This window comes from Triticum urartu, chromosome 2 (genome assembly GCF_003073215.2).
Source record: "Triticum urartu cultivar G1812 chromosome 2, Tu2.1, whole genome shotgun sequence".
In the NCBI taxonomy this organism is placed as follows: domain Eukaryota; kingdom Viridiplantae; phylum Streptophyta; class Magnoliopsida; order Poales; family Poaceae; genus Triticum; species Triticum urartu.
The window spans coordinates 743,008,146-743,024,281 of NC_053023.1; the positions used below are offsets into that span (position 1 = coordinate 743,008,146).

The 16,136-nt window shown below is 45.3% G+C and overlaps 1 protein-coding gene and 1 pseudogene across 3 annotated transcripts; both read right to left on the reverse strand.

The window, feature by feature from the left end:
* Positions 1–3,113: 3,113 nt before the first annotated feature.
* LOC125540409 lies at positions 3,114–7,207 on the reverse strand (annotated as a pseudogene).
* A 1,317-nt stretch (positions 7,208–8,524) lies between these two features.
* On the reverse strand, positions 8,525–12,098 carry LOC125540410 (probable N-acetylglucosaminyl-phosphatidylinositol de-N-acetylase). Of its 3 annotated transcripts, none has more exons than XM_048704024.1 (10): positions 11,904–12,098; positions 11,559–11,810; positions 11,194–11,264; positions 10,720–10,784; positions 10,592–10,636; positions 10,430–10,510; positions 9,888–9,955; positions 9,675–9,723; positions 9,159–9,242; positions 8,525–8,826 (listed from the first exon to the last, which is right to left on the reverse strand). In XM_048704024.1, exons 2-10 carry the CDS (start codon positions 11,747–11,749, stop codon positions 8,821–8,823), a joined length of 660 nt encoding a protein of 219 aa, XP_048559981.1. In that variant the 5' UTR covers positions 11,750–11,810; positions 11,904–12,098; the 3' UTR covers positions 8,525–8,820. The 3 variants fall into 3 exon arrangements, with proteins under 3 accessions (XP_048559981.1, XP_048559979.1, XP_048559980.1); XM_048704022.1 differs by having other exon boundaries at positions 9,085–9,242; XM_048704023.1 differs by having other exon boundaries at positions 9,085–9,242; positions 11,559–11,783; positions 11,904–12,089.
* Between the last annotated feature and the right edge of the window lie 4,038 nt (positions 12,099–16,136).

Consider the following 16,136-nt stretch of genomic DNA (forward strand, 5'->3'; position numbering starts at 1 on the left):
ATTTTAATCAAGTGTTTGAAAAATGTTAAATGTGAATAGAAAAAGTGTTTCTGATGTATACTAGTATTGTATACAAAAAGTATACAATGTGCATAAAAACAATGTTGATCATATATTTAAAAATCATTAAACATGTATAATACTTTCTGATGCATACAGAAAAATGTACAACGTACATTAAATAAAACTAGACATAAAACATAATTTTTTTACAAAGTTAATTATGTATTTAAAAATGTCCGTGATGTTATGAAAAAAATATTTTCATTAAAGAAATATTCACCACGTAATTGAAAGTTGTTGACCATCTAATGAAAAATTGTTTAGAACTTGTATTTGAGGAAAAATATACATCATGTATTAAAAAAAATTCAACATGTGCCAACAAAAATATTTCGCATGTACACTGAAGGAATACATTGTGTACTGAGAAAAGTAGTTATGTGTTGAATATTAAAAATACCCGACGTAAGCCGAAAAAGAAAAAAAATGAAGGAATACAATGAAAAGAAACAAAGAAACCGAGAAAGAAACTAAGAAATGTGAAAAAAAGGAAAAAATCAAAATTAAAAATAGAGACACAAGAAAACCAAAGCTAAAAATGTGAAATAATGAAAACCAACAAGGAAACAAAAACAATAATAATCAAAGAAGACCAATGCAAAAGAATAGAAAATAGTGTAATATCTTTCAAATATATAACCTAAATTTTGGGTTGCATTAGATGCTTCACTTCTTGGATGAAGTCGACCTTTGCACCAATGATGCAACGGATCATCTTTTCACAAAACCGTCCGGGTGAATAGAGCCTTCCGGTCGAGGGGATGCAACAACGAGAAGTCACGGCACGGTTTGACAACCCGCCCAACACACAAATCAAGTTTAGCCACCAGCTAACGAACTCGCCATTCCGGAATGATCGGTTTCAGATGGCGACGTGCCTGCGGATCCAACTCGCCGTTCATTCTATAAACGTGGCGACAGTTCACTTCATTTACCCATAAATTTTAGGCGTAGTAGTCATTCTTAAGCGCACGATCGATGGCGACGCAAACATATTCTATGTACTTTTTTAAAAAGAAGCATGACCTTCGGCTTCTGTATCTGGAAGATGCATACAGTAACTTTATTGATTATTATCAAGGACCTTACAAAGTATTATAAACAATATACTTGAATCCACCATCTTGACAACATATGCCGCTACTCCTGTCCATATAATGAAGGGATGCTAGCTGGGCCACTACCCAAACCACTCATCTAAACCTAACATCAAAAGCCGGAAACCCCAGCCGAACCACATACCGGGTCTGGGGCACAATCCGGTCAGACGCACTCGTGTGTCGTCGCCGCCATCTTCCACAGGCCCGTCTTCAGATCATATTGAGACTTCTACCTTGTCTGGCCACTCTGCCATCGACGTCACCATGACGCCAGACAGCTACCTCCTCCTGCGCGAGTCCATCTCTGCGCATCGGACGCCGAGCCTTCACAACGCCATGCCGCCGATCTCCGCCGCCATCAATGTGTGAGATGAAGTACCGTTCCACCATCCCCTAGCCATCACTTGCTCCAAAACGATGCCCCCAGGAGGGAAAGCGATAAAACGCTATCATCGTCCGATCCGGAAGACCCAGATTTAGGGTTTCCCCCGGAGCATCCCGAGCTTGATGACGCATACTGCAATGACGATGCCTCGACAAGGGAACGACATCTAAGACGCCGTCATCGTCCGCCATGACCGTAGTCGGCGCGATTTTCATCGGCAGTTGCTCCACCAGATGTGCGCCACCGATGTCGCTGGTCCCTTCAACCGGAGTAAACTTCAAAATGATGCCCTAAAGAGGGACTATGACGCAAAATCGCCGTCATCGCTCGATCCGAAGGAGATCTAGGGTTTCCCTCGGAGATGCCCGCGCTATCAAGGATCAGACAAGGGTAGAATCCCGGCGGATCTGTCCAGCTGCCGACGAGTCGCACCCGCCACCGTGCCGACGACAGACCAGCGATTAAGGCCCACGCTTGGGCATAGATCCGGCCGCGCCGCCGCGAACCGATCCGGTCACGCCGTCGCCGTCCCTGGCGACCGCGACACACCAGATCGCGAGGCCTCCTGCCGCGGGGGAGCAAAGTCGCCGAGGTACCGCCACCACCCGCCATGGCGTCCGGCCCGCCGCCACGCTCCGACCCGTGCCAGCCCCACGCGAGCGAGAGGGCCCGAGTCCCCGCCGCCGCCGGCGACGACTAGGCTTCGCCTGGCCGCGCTCTTGGGCGGCGGCGAGGGAGGAGGAGGAGGAGTGGGGGAGGGCCGGCCGACAGGATCTGGGGGTGACTAGGGAGGGGAGAGGGTGTTTTTTCTTTCTAGGTGTCATATTCTACGTACTTGTGTGGAATAAACCTTTTTTATATCTGCTGGGCGATTTCATCTGTCCCCAGCCTGCTGCTCCAACTGTTATTTGACACGCGGAATAGTGTCACTGCCTTGCCGTGGCATGTTCATGGCGACGGACGGATCCAACAACATGGCAAGGTACAGTAAGTTTCAGACAAGTGAAACAAAACTTGCATGGCAGTTCTCTGCTAAACAATATGCTTGGCATTCTCTACTGGCAGTGATATTTCTGGTACTTATAATCAATCGTATCGTATGGGACCACCACATCGCAGCTTGATTCCTATATTTATTCAGACTCCAAGCGGTCTGCACGCTTGCCCTGCTGTTCCTGCTGCTTGTTTTTGCCTCATCTATGGTCAGGGTCGGAGATTTTGTTCCTTGTAACCAATGCGAATCGGTCTGTCTTGATGATTTTGCTAATCCATGTTTATCTGCTGCGATTATGACAGTCACAAAAAACAACAAAGGGATCTGTACGTGCGTGCTTATCCCTTGCTCCTGGACTTGAGCTACTTCCCGTTCAGTGAAGCGGACAGGTAAGTGAGGTTTCAGAAAGTGCGCATATCCAGCCGGATACTGCCCCGACACTGTCCGATACGTATCCCGTAAATATTCTATGATTTATTGATTTTAAAAAAAGAAAACAGTGTTTGATACGTCTGGGATACATCTAGGATACGTTTTGGATACGGCAGCCCCTTCGTTTTGGATACGCCGCACGTCATCAATTCCCAGCTGCCCACCTCGTCCCCTCGACTCCTTGGAGCAGGCGAGCAGCCACAGTCCGCAGGTATCCAACTCTCCATAAATCTCAATTCCTCTCCCGCATGTTCTTCTCTCCTTCTCAGTTCTCACCTGCTCTCCCACATGTTCTTCTCCAACTCTCCATCCAACCGACGCTTGTTGAAATAGAGTTGTATAGGGACAGGACTAGTGTTTGAATTGTAAACCTCTTCTATCCTTTCTTCTGCCTAACTCCTCCTCTACCGACCTTCTCTATGCATCTCTCGATCAAACTCTTGATCGATCATCTTGTAAGCCACAACAACATCCATATAAATATAAGTGCGGCCCGAGAAAAAGGTTTAACGCTTCCCACAATATCTTACATGGTAATCAGAGCATCTTCTTCCTAGATCGAGAAGAGATCACATCTAGCCTACCCAAACCTCGCCATGACGACCGCCTCCACCCAATCAAGCACCATGAGTGCACTCACCACCTCCCTCGCCTCCTCATCCACCTTTGCCCCTCCATCCAACAGCACCCAAGCCATGTCCCTTGGGGCACCATCGCAGGAGAAGCTCACGAGGAACAATTTCCTCATGTGGAAAGCCATCGTGCTGCCGCAAATCAAGGGCGCACAGATGGATCACCACCTCGATCCGACGAGCTAGGCGCCCGGAGACCCTCACCGTCACAAAGGACGGGAAGGAGGAACAGATCGTCAACTTTGCACGCCACCTCTGGTACGCTCAACAACAGCAAGTTCAAGGTTTTTTGATGGGCTCTTTGTCTCGCGAGATCCTTGCACAGGTGGTCACGTTGCGGACTCCAGCCGAGGTATGGGCCGCGATTCATGCCACTTTTGCTGCCCAAACTCAAGCCCAGACCATTAATACCCGCATTGAAGTGACAAATCTGAAAAAAGGAAACCTATAATGCCTACATCAAATTGGCTATATAAATGCTTACATGTCAATGTCTCACTGTATATGTTTGACTGTAACCAAGAGCCTAGTTGAATGATTCCTGGACATAATTAGAGATACGAATCCTGTACCGTTTGCAAACTATAGATTTATGATCAGTGATAAACGTCAGATTTTGTAACATAACAGGCACATGCTACGCAAATTCGTATGTTGCTGCCAATGATCATGAATTTTATCTGACTACTCCGCAATAACAACAATCTGCTCAGAAGTATCAAACTTTTGACAGCAATAACTGATCACGATTAAAATTTTCTTAATTTACATGTCAATGCCAATGATAAGATTCAACTGACAATGCTTAAATAATCTTAATCCATACTATTATTTTACATACAACACCGGCCAGCCAACTATTTTCTTAATTACTGTGACCATGCTAATCTCGAACTGACAAAGCTTGAAAAATCCGGGTCCAGCCAACTATTTTACTGAAAGCACACGCCTAGTTCACTGAATGTGACACATCTATTTGCGGGGAGAAAGAAGGCATTCACGACGACAACCAGGAATGCGACGGCGAGATAGTAGCTTGCCTACCACGGAGCTGGAGTGCGTTGCGATTCAGAGGACGGTTCTCTGTGACTGTCGATGTCGTATGAAACTAACTCACGCGCATCCGCAAATTATGTTCTGGGCAGGCTTGCATTTGTGGACGTTTCGTCCACATTCACCGTACTTAATTCCAAATCCTTTTTTCTGAAGAGTATAAGTTGTAAGCTCTTGCAAGAGAATCAAACTCTTGACTGGTCTGTTGGTTTAACGACAAACTCCAAATCACGAAAATTTCCTAATTCGATATTAGACATCCGGGACAGCGGGCCCAATAATAGAAGAAAATAAGCCCCCCTAAATCTGTACTGGGCATCCACCTAGATTGGAAAAAATCGAGTAGTAACAAGAACTGTACCTTGCAATCCACGGAGTAGACGAGACATCTGAATTTGACTCAGGCACTTCACTTGTCCGTGGCTAGACGGGGAAGGAGCCCAATCCTCTAACGATGAAGGAGCACCGGAGTGCCTTGTTGGCGACCAACATTCATCTTCCTCTGGCGTTCCTTAGACTGGAACGTAGACCGGATCGGAGGGAGCGGAGCGAAAGCTGTTCATGGCGATTGACTTCTTCAGTCAGATGCGAGAGAAACCGACGGAAAAAGATCCAAACTTTTGAGAGTATGTACCTGAATAACAGATCTGTGAGAGATTCCCCATGAGGATTGATTGTTTTGGATGGCGGCGAACTTGAGACCGGCGACGAAGTCAGTCCCGACGGCGTTTGTGCGATGGGGCGTCGCAAGTGGGTTACCAGGGAGAGAAGCAGAATCGGGCTGAGGGGATTCAAAATTTGAAATCCGATGGAGTGATGGTGGCGATGGGTGGTGGTGGTGGTGTAGCTGCGGGTCTCACGGGTGGCTTACGTACGGCCGTATGGGATTTGCACAGGTACGATTTGACTGTATTTCACCCGTATAGCGGTGGGAACTGAAATTAAGTGGACCTTTGGCTGGGACCCAGTGGGCCACAGCGCGCGGATCCATAGGCAGCAGCGACGGGCATGATACGCGTTACACGCTCAACGGTTAGGATTCGCCATATTCGCTTGAATGCCTCGAATCCACAGTAGGACATCTCAATGTGCAAGTCCATCCTCCCGTGCCGGATTAGCGCGGCATCGAGCTTGTCCAGGTGGTTGGTGGTGAACACGATGATCCGCTCGCCACAGTGTGCTGACCAGATCCCGTCGATGAAGTTGAGCAGTCCAGACAGCGTCACTATGCTGCCCTTCTTGGGCGCCCCCTCCGCTCGCTTTGGCTGGGCCATGGCGGCACGGCTGCCGGTTAGGTTGAGGGAGCAGTCGATGTCCTCGATGACGATGATCGACTTGCCCGTCGTCTCGATGAAGAGCTTCCGTAGGTCATTGTTGGATTTTAGCGTGGTCAGCTCGATGTCGTAGACGTCGTAGTTGAGGTAGTTGGCCATGGCAGCGATCATGGTGGACTTGCCCGTTCCCGGCGGGCCGTAGAGGAGGTAGCCACGCTTCCACGCCTTGCCGATGCGGAGGTAGTAGTCCTCGCTGCCGCGGAAGTCGTTGAGGTCGTCCATGATCATCTGCTTCTTGTCAGGGTGCATGGCGAGGGTTTCGAACGTGTCGGATGATGAAAGTCGATGTAGCTCCACACGTCTTTCCTGCTAGCACTGTGAGGCCTTCTTTGGTTTAAAGGAATTTCATAGGAATTCTAGAGGATAGGATTTTTATAGGATTTTTTTTCCTTTAGAGCCTCTTTTGTTCGTAGGAAACGGAAATTCTTGATCATATGAATTGACAGCAAATAAAATACTAACTACTAGAAGTAGTACGTAGTAAGAAGAGACTAGCACGTACGAGTAGCTGAGGTTGGTCTTGTTGGTGTAGAGGCGGCGGCGGCGGGTGCCGGACATGGCGGCGCGGCCGCACCGTCGCACGTGCGGGAGGTACTCATCGACGATGAGCTTCCTGTGCCTCTGGCGGAAGGTGAGGCGGCAGCACCTCCGCATGTCGTAGTCGTCCTCCTTGAGAGCGGACCACCAGATGGTGACGCCCCGGAACTCGTCGGCCACCTCGTCCTGCCCCTCCCGCACGCTGAGCACGAAGCCGGTGCCCTCGTCAGCGCCCTCGGTCCGGAAGTGGCGCGCCTCCCGCGAACACGCGGCGCTCAGGTACGCCTTGGCCTCCTCGTAGGCGTCGCTGGACTTGATCTTGTCCATGTAGTCCTCGCGCAGGCTGGCGATGTCGACGGTGATGAACGGGTCGAAGAACGGGAGCAGCCGCCGGACGCACCGCCGGAGGCTCCTCTCGAAGTAGGCCCTCAGCACCCCGATCGGCACGCACGCCGCCACCACGGGCATCAGGTAGAGCCACGCCGACTTGCGGAGGTGGCGGAGCACCATCGGCATCAGCATGCCGACCCACGGCCACGAGCGCACCATTGCCGCCATCTTGGCCTCGTCAGGTCCAGCCATGAGTACGCTTCTCGATCTCGGTCTTCGATAGTCACACTACCGGGCGGGTCTATATATTTACTGGACACACACGCACGTTACACGGAGATTGGTACGTCTCTGCACTGCATAGGCTGGAGTTGGACACGGATACGCCTTACCATGGACGAAGCCTGCCGACAAGGTGGAGCCTAGCCGCCGCATAACTAGTGCAGAAAACCAGCTATGCAACATGATTTGTTCTCTATGTCTTGGGTTGTTTTTGGAACCCCTCCCTTTTCCCTAGCTTGACTTGAGTTGACTCGTGCATGAGGCTGCACAAGGTCTCACAAATTATTGGAACCTGTAAATTATTCCAATTTTGTTGTAAAATAAAATTTGGTCTGTGTATTTTTTTTTCAGGGGGAAAGGAGATCCAAGGTCGAGTTCAAAAAAAAAAGGAATCCAAAATCTGCGGAGGGAAAAACGAAACAAGGCCGCCGTAAGCAGCAGGCCTCGCACACGTTGCATTGGACCGCAAAAATGGAAAGTACAAGTAGCAAATACTATAAGAAGGGAGCAACTAGTTAACGAGCGCTCCTTCGAGAGCCTCGCAACGATCAGCGCCACTTGACGCGCTCTCAGCCATTCGCCACGTGTCACGCTCTGGACGCTTCCTTCGGATTTTGTTTTTTTTATTTTTCCACACGCGTTTTCGGCTTTTAAACGGTTTTTTCCCCGTTTTTTTTTACGTTATGGTTTTCCCCCGGTCTTTCTTAGCTTCGGATTTCGAATTTTTTTCCTAAAAAACGCGTTTTCTTTTTTTTTTTCCTTTCGCAAAAGTCACGGTTTTGCTTCCGCGAGAGGCACGGTTGTGCTTTCGCGAGAGTCACGGTCGTGCCTCTCGAAAACAGAAAAAAAAATGCGTTTTCTGTTTTTTTCCTTCCACGAGAGTCACGGTTTTGTTTCCACGAGAGGCACGGTTGTGATTTCGCGAGAGGCACGGGCATGCCTCTTTCAGAAAGGGAAAAAAACCGTGCTCCCGGTTCGGTTTTTTCGCCTAGTATTTTTCGTCCGATTTTTTTCGTGAAAAAAAAGTTCGTCAAAACCTATCAACATGGGATCTAGTTTTGAAAATCTCGACGCGAGGAATCCAATGGTGAAAACGGTTCGAGATTTGGACGCACGGTTTAAGAGATAAAACGTTTTGAATAAACGGATCTACAAAAAAAGGGAAAACTCCCAGGTTGCAACAAGTGGCACGCTGCATGTGCGCCACTTGGCGCAACCCGGGAAAGTGAAGTGTTCTTTGCAACGAGTACTCCTTAATTAGTGATTTCACTATAAGAAGTCCTCCAAAAAAAAGCAAATACTAGTACAAGAGAGATGCACACGCCTTAGGCGTTTGTGACGAGAACAATTGTGAAAACGAGAGGTGCATTAAACTACCATTGTTGCCAGCAATAACACTGGAATAAGGCTTTTAGCAAGAACTATCACTTGGGTAGGGTTAAAAGTTTCAGTATCATTGTGTCAACACGATCGACTCTATATAACAAACTTTCACTGTGTAGTAAAGGATATGATCTGGAAATTGCTGTTCTTGATCTTCGGAAGCCTTTTGCTTAAAGTGTGCTGTAAGGCACATTTACAATCCAGATCGACCGACAAGGTACATATCAATATCGAATGCTAAAATTTCTGGAGCATGTTTACGTAAGTGTAACTTGAAAGCGTTACAAACAATCTTCTAAACCTGCAAAAAACAAAAACAAAACAAATACTTTATTTTCTTGAACATTATATAATGCACATCGTACAGAAACCAACAACATTGATAATTTTGAGATTGGTCATTAGAGCTTCTAATGTTGGATGTAATATGATATTGACAAGAAGATTACAAGGTTGAAAATAAACTGTTCGCAAAGTTCCGACTATGAAATTGACCTCTACCATTCTGTTGAAGTGCAATTTTTACATTAGAAAATGAGATGTTGCCAACTCCACTTACCAAACCCACTGGCTTCTGTGTGCAGCCATTGCCTTAAAGGTTCTGGAAGGGCTACAGTTAACTAGACAACATATCAGTTGCTTTGAACTTGACGAGATCAACGGAGATAACCAAATTTCAACTGCACCACTGTATTTCCGAAACATGTTCAGGCTTACCTACATTTCCAAAAAAAAGAGATCATGTTAGCTCCAGCTAATTTACTCCATCAAAAAAAGTGATGAACTATGATACATTTATATGACCGAGAAAAAACACACGTCAAACTGACTGGTATTGTCCAAAGTCTGTTCATAAGAACACAACTAAATTATGTATTCCTTATGTCATATGTTATAATTAGAAATTATCTATCTTGATACCAATATCATAGTGAAATTAACCAAGATACGGGCATGAGCAATATATCATTTCTAAAGAACGTATAACACAGTATTATTGGTTTCTACCTTTCCGATCGTACAAAAATGACGTGATAAATGCCTTTAAGCACACCACATGAAAAAATTGCACCACAAATTTGCATGCTCTTTCAGACTACAGAATAAAACATGGAGAATGTGATCCAAGGCTACTGTACAGAAACTTACAAGTTCCCACGCTTCAATATTTTCTTGCTGATTCTCATGAAGAAGCTTGCTGTTCATAGCAAAAATAAAACTGTTTAGATTCTAGAACAGCACAATACACATGTACCAAAAAAATATGATAAACATATATATGTAATCTAAACAATCAAAAGTGAAAAAAAAGTCTGAGAAACTAATGTACTGTAGCAACAAAATGAGAAGAAGTCAACTAACCATATGCCATGATGAACATCACGATGATTCGGATGGCCTGATACTCCATAGGAATCAAAGGTCACAATCTAAAACATGACATATTGCAGCAGTAAGTAGGTAAAGTTGAAGGGCAAGAAAATGCAAATTAGTTTGAGAGCTCCAAAGAAATAGACATAAGAGCATTTGAACTGCACAATCATACGCTTAGTAACTGCATGCAGTGGGATTGCGTAGAGATTTCAAAGTGGGGATAGCTTATATAGTGTCAGACAATACGGTATTTCTCTGGAATAAGTATAACTAGTGAAAGGTTATGAAATGTTCCTTTAAACATTCAATTTTGGGGGGAAATAAATAAAACTACAGCAGTAGCGATGTGGCGGTAGTCTGGTATATGCAGATGAACACATTTCATATCTGCTCCTTCAGGTCGATGCTCTAAAATATATTTATAACTGGCAAAATCAATGTAAGACATATGACTACAACCGAGTAGTGCAGCTGGTAAAAGAAGTACATTATGGTTAGGAGTCATGTGAGGACTGGGATGAAGTCATTACTGTGTCGATATCCCACAGTTGGATCTGCTCCATGGTAAGTTCTGCTAGTAGTCCATGATCCCATTCCTCATGAAACCCATCCTACAATACACATTGGGCATGCTCAACTGTCAATATGTGTTTGGAATAGTATCTGGATCATGAAAAATGAGTACAAACAACCTGCAACTTTTGATGGTCCAAGACTGCAACTTGCTCAGCTGGAATCTGCAATTATGGGAGCTTAATCATGAGCAGAACAAAGCTTGCTCCCCAGAGGGAACTATGGAGAAGTGAAGGACCACGAGTACCTTAAGAGTAGCGCATGCATTGTACAATTCTTCTTTACGAGTATCTCCAAAACCATCAGCATTACCTGTAAAAGTGGTAGTGACCACATGGAAAAATCAGCCAAGCACAGCTCTAATACACAAAGAAGCACTTGTGTATTTGTATTACACGCTAGAGAAACTGATTTCTAGTGGTAAAACGTGCAGCTCTGCTCTGTATCTATCATTTTGGTAAGCCAGGCACAAGCTTAAATGTTCAGAGTATAGAAAATAGTCCTGTATGCATATGCTATACTTTGGTCAAACGAATGGATAAACACATGGCCACTCCTGGACATACAGAAAGATGCACAAAGAACAGAGACATACATTTTTTCCGATAAAAGGGCATTTTTTATTGACTCAAAATTTAGCATCAAGCGGATACAAATCATGATGAGCAATGCCCGGCCTCTGCATAACAGAGACATACATGACCATAGGTAGCAATCTTACCAAGAGACATGCACAAAACATGAAGCTTGTGACCTTTTGATTCGAGGAAAAGAATCGTTGGAGTAAAAAACCTGCATTAGATAGGAATGAAATCATATATAAAAGTAAATCAGGCCAAGCACCAGACCAGAAGTAAGGTGAAAACACATAATATCCAGACTGAAACTCGGGCAGCACATGGATAGGACCGGCGCCATTTCTCAGTCGGAGTCGAACCACAAGCTATTTGATTCCGTTCAACCAATACGCGCTATCCTACGTAGTCTACACACCTGCCACGCGAGTTGGACACAGCATGAATTTCGTCGAGCACCTGGTGCGCAGGGCATACAGGAAGCAGAGGAAGGGAGGCGCAACATACATACATGGACTCGTCGTCGGGGTGGGCGAGCACCAGGAGCACGTTCCTGCTCCTCCTGTCGCCGTGGAGAGGGGGCGAGAAGCGGGGGCTCGGAGGCAGGCAGTAGGGCGCCGGGGAGGAGAGGATCCGGCCGAGGGAAACCGCCCACAGTAAGAGGATTGCTCCGGCCGCCGCGACCACCCAGATCCACGCCATGGGGACTCCCACCCGAGTCCAGCCGGCAAATCTACTGCAGGTGCTCTAGCGGCGGAGCCACCTTCGTCAAAAGAAAAATTCCGGCATCACACGAGCAATACGAACACCGCCGAGCCAGTGCTGAAAGTCTGACAGAGTATTTTCCACTGGTTACCTCGAGCTCGATGCCCCGATGGGTCAAGCCGTTCAGGTATCCAGGATGTCACCGCTCGCCAGCGGGAACGGAGACCGCGGAATCGGGCGCCGGCGCGGCCGTGCGAGAGCGAGGACCGGGGATGAAGATTGGGGAGCAGGAGCAAAAGAGGGGAGGCATACACGCACAAAAATTTCTTTCTTTTCCTTCACATCTTGCTTTCAATTTTATATTTTTTTACACAATAAAAATGCAGATGCTTACATGCACGCACATACACTTAGATCGTTTTCAAAGATGTAAAACAGGAGATGTCAAAATTTACATCTCCAAAGATACATTTTACATCTCTAAAAAAGAGACAACTCCAACGAATGATGTATATTGAAGATGTAAAAGAGCAACTTCAACAGATGTTGTATTATAAGATGTAAAGCTGCTACTCTAACAGATCAAGCAGCGGCGGCCGAGCTTTGAGAGGAGCGCCGGTGGCCGAGCGACGAGGATCAGCGCGATGCCCGAGTGTTTTGCGGCGGCGGGAGCTTGAATGCGGTGGCGGGAGCTTGAATGGTCGGTGGAGGTAATTCAAATCGGGCGGCGGCGGCACGGAGGGGACTCGACGCAGATACTGCTTAACCAACATGTTATCACAATCTGGAGATAAATCAACGCAAATGCTCCTAGCTAGCTACTACGGAGTACATCTTAATTTATGAGGTTGTTCTGTCTTGTTCTGTTTATCCGTCCTGCTAATTCCAGCCTTCTTCATCTGTAATGTGCAGGAGGAACACACATACCTTGATACGTTATAAGGAGCGCACACACGAGCAGCGGAGAAAGAAGCACACCGATCCTCAACGCTTGACCTGGTATTGTTTTTCCTGCACATCTTCCAGCCTAACTTATGATAAATATAGCCAATACACCTATCTTGAATCAAGTTCATAGCAGCCACACAATACTAGATATGGAAAGTGAAATCCAGAAATAAGAGAAGGATGCTCCTACAAGCCTCCTCAGAGCTCAGCGATCGTGGGCCGTCGGATGCGTTTGCTTGATGAATTTTATTCGTGGTCATATATTTGACAAAAGACAAGTGATGTGTATTTCATTATATATGTAATCGGTGATAAACTTTTTTATGCGTTGGAAAAAAAAGAAAAACCGATGGCATCGCGGCAGGGACGACAGGTAACAATCATGTGATTTATGTTCTTGAGCTGATGTGATGAAGGTTGGCTTTAGGCTCTCACTGGTGTATGTTTGTTCTGTAAGAAAGATGGAGTTCGTTTCTAGCTGTTCTGGGTACTTGGCAAGAGCTTTGGCTGGTGGTAGCTGGTGTTGGTGATATGATCCGCTGTTGCCCCGGTTATTATAGGAACCGACGCGGCGATATTATGATGGAGATTCTTTTTCTCTCTTTTGTTTACGTAATGCCATCATGGCGGATTATATCGGAAGGGATACATCATCCGGAATTACATGAACCGGGGATCCACATTGCAGACATGTTTTGAAAATGCACCGACAACATGAAAAAGAGCGCTCCTTGTATATCGATGTTGGCTGGTCCGACTCGACCAAGGGCAAAGAGCTCCTTTGGTTGGGAAGAAATGTTCTTTTCTGCAAAAATATTTGGGATGACAAGTTACCCCCTCTTTTTTAGGGGTGGGAAGACAAATTACCTGAAAATGCAGAGGGGACGAGATAGTGTGTGTGGTGCTGGTCTACTTCTTTTTCTTCTTCTTTTTTGAGGGAGAGTGGAGTTCGGTCACTTACTGCGAGATGTTTCACGTGCCGAGTTCGGAGAATGTGAACGAGGCCTGGCCCGATCCGTTACGTAAACACGACCCAGAGGAGAAGCGGTCAAGGGGTGTGGGAGCCCTTTATGATTTCTGCGTCCACTCTCTCGTTACCTTTCTCTATCTCTTTCCACGCGCCTGCATCTCCTCTCTCCCTCTTCCCGGCGGCGGCGGCGGCGGGCGAACACTGATCAATCACGAGGTACCCTCACAATCCCCTCTCCATCTCCGCCCTCCTCCCTCTCTCTTTCCATCTAGGAACATGGGGTTCAGTCGCAGTTCGCGCGCATGTTCGAGTGTGGTTTGCCGCCCTTTTTATTTGAGGGTTGATTGCCTAGGGCAACAACGGTGATCTTTGAGGAGATCGTGGGATCCATAGGGCGCTTCTGCGTCCATCAGATCCATCCCGTCCCCTTTGATTCGTGGTCGTTGGCATCGGGTCTGTCTCCTCGATGATCATTGTTACGTCACAGGAGGATTTGATTTTGGGCGGCTGCGGTTTTTAGATGGATCGTGATTTGTTAGTACCAAAGTCCATTCATATCATTCGGCTCATTGTTGACGCGTGGATGGTACAATCGACGGGTCGGGATTTGTTGCCAGTGGATCTGTGGGCGGTTTCGATCATTGATCGATATAAAAAATGTCCCCATTTGTGCATGTACGATTTTTCCCATCTCTTTCAAGCTGGCCGTCAATACCTAGTGCTAATATTTATCCGGTTACTAAGCTCCCACGAAATAGAGAGAGCCAGTCCAAGTCATTTTTGGCCCCGGGGTGATGTAAAACAATTATTAACATTTATACTTATTTGAATAAGTGTACCATATAACAGTTTTAATGAATATTTTTTTTATTACTTAGGCACATGACAATATTTCCAAATATCAGTTATATTATTAGTTGTTATAAAATTGTAATGTACATCATTGAAATATTTGATTCTGCCAAAGCTAAATTGTACAAAAAATATTTTTCTTTAAAAAAATTATTTGAATGAATGTCGTAATATTGCATAAATTGTATATTGTATATACATATATTTGCATATCTATGTGTGTGTTTATATATCTTTTAATATCATTGAATGTCGCGGTAGAGATTCGTAAATCATAAATATTTTAATAACAATTTCTACTATATATTAGGCGACCATATTCGTGGAAATAATTATTTTTATACCAAACATTTATACTTATTTGAAAATAAGTGTACCATATAAAAAATTTAATTAATATTTTTTTTTCTATTACTTAAACACATGACAATATTTCTAAGTAATACTTATATTATTCGTTGTTATACAATTGTAATGTACATCATTGAAATATTTTATTTGTCAAATTTAAATTGTACAAGGTACTAAAAAATATCTTTCTTTTTAAAAATTCATTCGAATTAATCTCATAATATTGCATAAATTGTAGAGTGTATATTCCCTCCGTCCCAAAATAAGTGTCTCAAGCTTAGTACAACTTTATAATAGCAGACAGTTATTTTCGGACGGAAGTACACATATTTATATATTTGTGTGTGTGTGTGTTCATATATCTTTTAGTGTCTCTGAATGTCCCCACAGAGATTTTTAAATCAGAAATATTTTATTAGTGGTCTCTACTGTATATTACGCGACCATATTCATAGAAACTTCTATTGCATACCAAATGTGACATGCAAGTTGGGTCCATTATGTAACCGACGTTCCCCATCATGTGTCTGTGTCAAACTCTAATCTGGTCAAACTCTAGATCAACGTCAGACACTTAACCAACGTTCTGCATCTAGATCTGGTCAAACTCGTTGCATCCTATGTCCTCTATTCCTGCTCCGTGTTTCGGGAGAGAGAGAGAGAAAGAGAGAGAGAGGAGAGAGAGAGGCAGTTAGATGATCGTTGAGGGGAATCGATTTGTGGGAGAAGTAGAGGGCTTCGGTGGTCGTTGGAGAGGTGGGCCGGCTTCGAGGTGGCCTGGGGTCGTTTAGTCCATGTTCTACTGCCACATAGCTCGCATCTTGGGTGTGTTGCATCTTCTCCCTGCTCCCCCGGCGGCCGGCTGGATAAGCCATCTATCCTCGCTTTCCTCTTTGTCTAGCCCGCGTAGGGCGATTAGCTTGGCGATACGTCCATTTTGCATCATGTTTTATGTCGATATTTATTGCATTATGGACTGTTATTTCACTTTATGATATAATTTTTATGTATTTTCTCTCTTATTTTGCAAGTTTCACATAAAGAGGGAGATTGCCGGCATCTGGAATTCTGGACCGGAAAGGGCTATATGGGGGGCATTTTTCTGAACATCTCCAAATGAGTTGAAAATTGATGGAGAATTATTTTGGAATATATTAAATTTATTAGTGAAAGAAGTACTAGAGGGGGACCCACCAGGCAACCACAAGCCTGAGGGGCATGCCCCTAGGGCTTGTGATGATCCCGACAGGCTTCCGGGGCCCA